General features: G+C 39.5%; 1 protein-coding gene across 1 annotated transcript; it reads right to left on the bottom strand.

The window, feature by feature from the left end:
* Positions 1 to 945: 945 nt before the first annotated feature.
* Positions 946 to 2,085, bottom strand: LOC6052406 (antigen 5 like allergen Cul n 1). The gene is made up of 5 exons (XM_001868651.2): positions 1,924 to 2,085; positions 1,696 to 1,866; positions 1,534 to 1,615; positions 1,311 to 1,470; positions 946 to 1,251 (listed from the first exon to the last, which is right to left on the bottom strand). Exons 1-5 carry the CDS (start codon positions 2,056 to 2,058, stop codon positions 1,032 to 1,034), a joined length of 768 nt encoding a protein of 255 aa, XP_001868686.2. The 5' UTR covers positions 2,059 to 2,085; the 3' UTR covers positions 946 to 1,031.
* Between the last annotated feature and the right edge of the window lie 680 nt (positions 2,086 to 2,765).

Genomic DNA, 2,765 nt, shown 5'->3' on the forward strand with positions numbered 1-2,765 from the left:
ATGGACAGCTGCCAAATTTGTATGGAAAATTATATGGACAAACTAATGATGCAAAATGGCTTCTTTGGGCATACCGAAGGCACCAAAAAAGTTTCAGTCGGATTAAAAAATACAAAAAACTCGAATGACCGAAATCTCTGAGAATTGCTCACTTTTAAGGAGAAACCAACAATGCAAAATGACTTATTTGGTCTTAAGGAATCGATCGACAAAGTTTTTTTTTTTTTTTTTTTTTTTTCAAAGCAATAAATATAAAATTAAAATCATAAAAAATAACAAAGCCCTAGAAATTATGGAACTAAATTGTGTAAATGTTCCTTGATTTAGCACTATCGAGATTTGGAATGATAGTGAACCATCACTGTGTCCTCCAAATTTTGCCAATCAATATGTGCATAAATTTTCGCCGAACAAAAATCGAAAAACTTTTACCCGCGGCATGGATGCATAATTGAAACCGCGCCAATCACCGCGCAACTTTTTCCCTCCCCACGTGATAAGTGAGTGGACGTCCAGCAGCAGTAACACCAGCAGAGATTTAAAGCTTATCCATCACACAGGTCTATCAATCTGTCTCGGCTGGAATTGGATCGTGCAGGCCCAGGGGGCATTCCTCCGAAACGTCATGTTTCTTTTACCACCTGAAAATTAATTCAATTTGTTAATATTTATAGCTCAATTAACTCTTTTTGTGAAAACACTTCACACAAGTCACTTTCCTCCGAGAGAGGGTACTTTCCTGCAGGTCTGGTCCACACTTGGGACTTTGGGAAGGTGATGATGATGATGATGGTGATTAGATAGTCGGCAGCTGCTGCCAGTTGGCCTGTTTAGTGGAGAGGTTATTGGCGAGCTTTCGGGGTGAGCTTTCGTTTGGTTATGATTTACTGTGATTAACCCGCGTGTGTACTTGCTCAGGTCATCGTAAATCATTAGATGGAGAAATTCTGTGTAATTCGGGTAAGAGGTCAAGGGGCTTAATTAGCGATTAATTTTATTTTTAAAGCTTTTGGGAAAGCTAAAGATACTCTCTATCTTTTTGCAGGACAAAGATGCTTGTACTTGGCGTCACACTGTCCACCACAATCGGCACAGGGCGATCCCTTCTTGTAGATTGGTTGCTCCATCCAGGTCCAGGACGAATAGTTACAGGTGATCAGCAGGGTGTCCCCACCGCTGTAATCGTACTCGGAAATGGCACAGCCCACATGCGTCTGATAGTCCAACGCCATGGCGGTAAAGTGTAGTACACTTGTAAAGCAGTTAAAATGTTATGAGATTTAAAATATTTTGTGAAATTTAATGTTTACCCCGAACTCGATCCCACGTATTTGTCCACCTCGTGGTGCTGAAAATCCTGATGTTCGTTCCACCACGCAAAAACGGCTTCCCGGATAATCTTCTTCTTATCCGGACGCTTCTCACTCCACGAATCGTACGCAATATTTTGACCGGCCGCTTTAAACTTGACTGCAACGATAGATTTCATCTAAATAACCCAAAAATCCGTTTCCAAATTACCCCACCGCTCACCTGTCCTCCGGCATTGGTCATGCTCCATTTCGCATTGTTTTACGTTATGCTCGGCCAAGGCAGCCAATTCATCGTCCCATTGCTGCTCGAAGAGCCCACGTGGAGTTACGTAAATTTAGTGAAACCTTCTAAATTTAAAATTTGAGCGACGATCAAACCTACCAAAACCGACATATTCTGGGCACTTGGAAAAACGCCGTTCCTCGATTGCATGGTTCCTCCCGCCAGCAGATCCCGGTACATGTTGTGCTTGCAGAGCAGGTACTTCTTCAAACCGGGTGTGATGCGCATCAGCTTGGGGTTCTTGTTGTGACAGTTGGGATATTGGGAGAACTGAGAAAAGATTTACGTCTTGTAACGCGAAATTCAGACAGAAAAGTCACAACTCACACTCTTCGGATTGCATCCAATGTGTTCTTTATTTTCGCAGATCTTTTGGAACTCATCAGAACAGTAATCCGCTCCATGAGTGATGGAGCAGAAAACTACCAGCACTAGAGTTGCAAACAAATAGCTGATTTCCATTTTGATCAATGCTGATTCTTAAACTAACCAAGAAGTGGTAGCTGCCAGAGGATTTATATTCAGATACTTCATATTTCATACAATGTTTGAAAAATCTGTGCAAACTTGCACTTATCACGTATGATGCAGAAACATGTCGCATCAGCTGGTTCCTGTGGCAGAGATTAAATACAAACAGTAACACATTGTCATGTGTCTCGACTAGAGCGTCCAATTTCCCGGGGTTACAGAATTCCCGGGAAACGGGAAATTTTCAACAAATTTCCCGGGAAATCCCGGGAATTCCCGGGAAATTTTTAAATTTATCAAAAATTGTTCTGATTCTTATTTTGGTTGATATTTTGCAACAAAATAGTATAAAATAGCAACATTATAGGTCAAAATGAGTGTTAGGTTCAATTATTGCATTAGCTGCTTGTAAAAAAAACATACAACTTCAAGAAAATATAAAAAATAAATATCTGTCATTCAATTCGTTCAAAATAACAAAAAAATAATGATTAGTGTTTTGTATTGATGTGATGTAGCTAGGTATATTTTTTTAAATCAAAGTGTTTGGAAAGTGAGTAAAATGAATCCATGTTCCAAAACGATAGAATTGCTTTTGAATACGTCTCTGTTACCAGTTTGAGAGAACATGATAAAGAATAAAATTGATAATTTAGATAAAATGAAAAAAAAATCATGCAGTAAATGTGTCTTTCATG

This window comes from Culex quinquefasciatus, chromosome 3 (genome assembly GCF_015732765.1).
Source record: "Culex quinquefasciatus strain JHB chromosome 3, VPISU_Cqui_1.0_pri_paternal, whole genome shotgun sequence".
Classification (NCBI taxonomy): domain Eukaryota; kingdom Metazoa; phylum Arthropoda; class Insecta; order Diptera; family Culicidae; genus Culex; species Culex quinquefasciatus.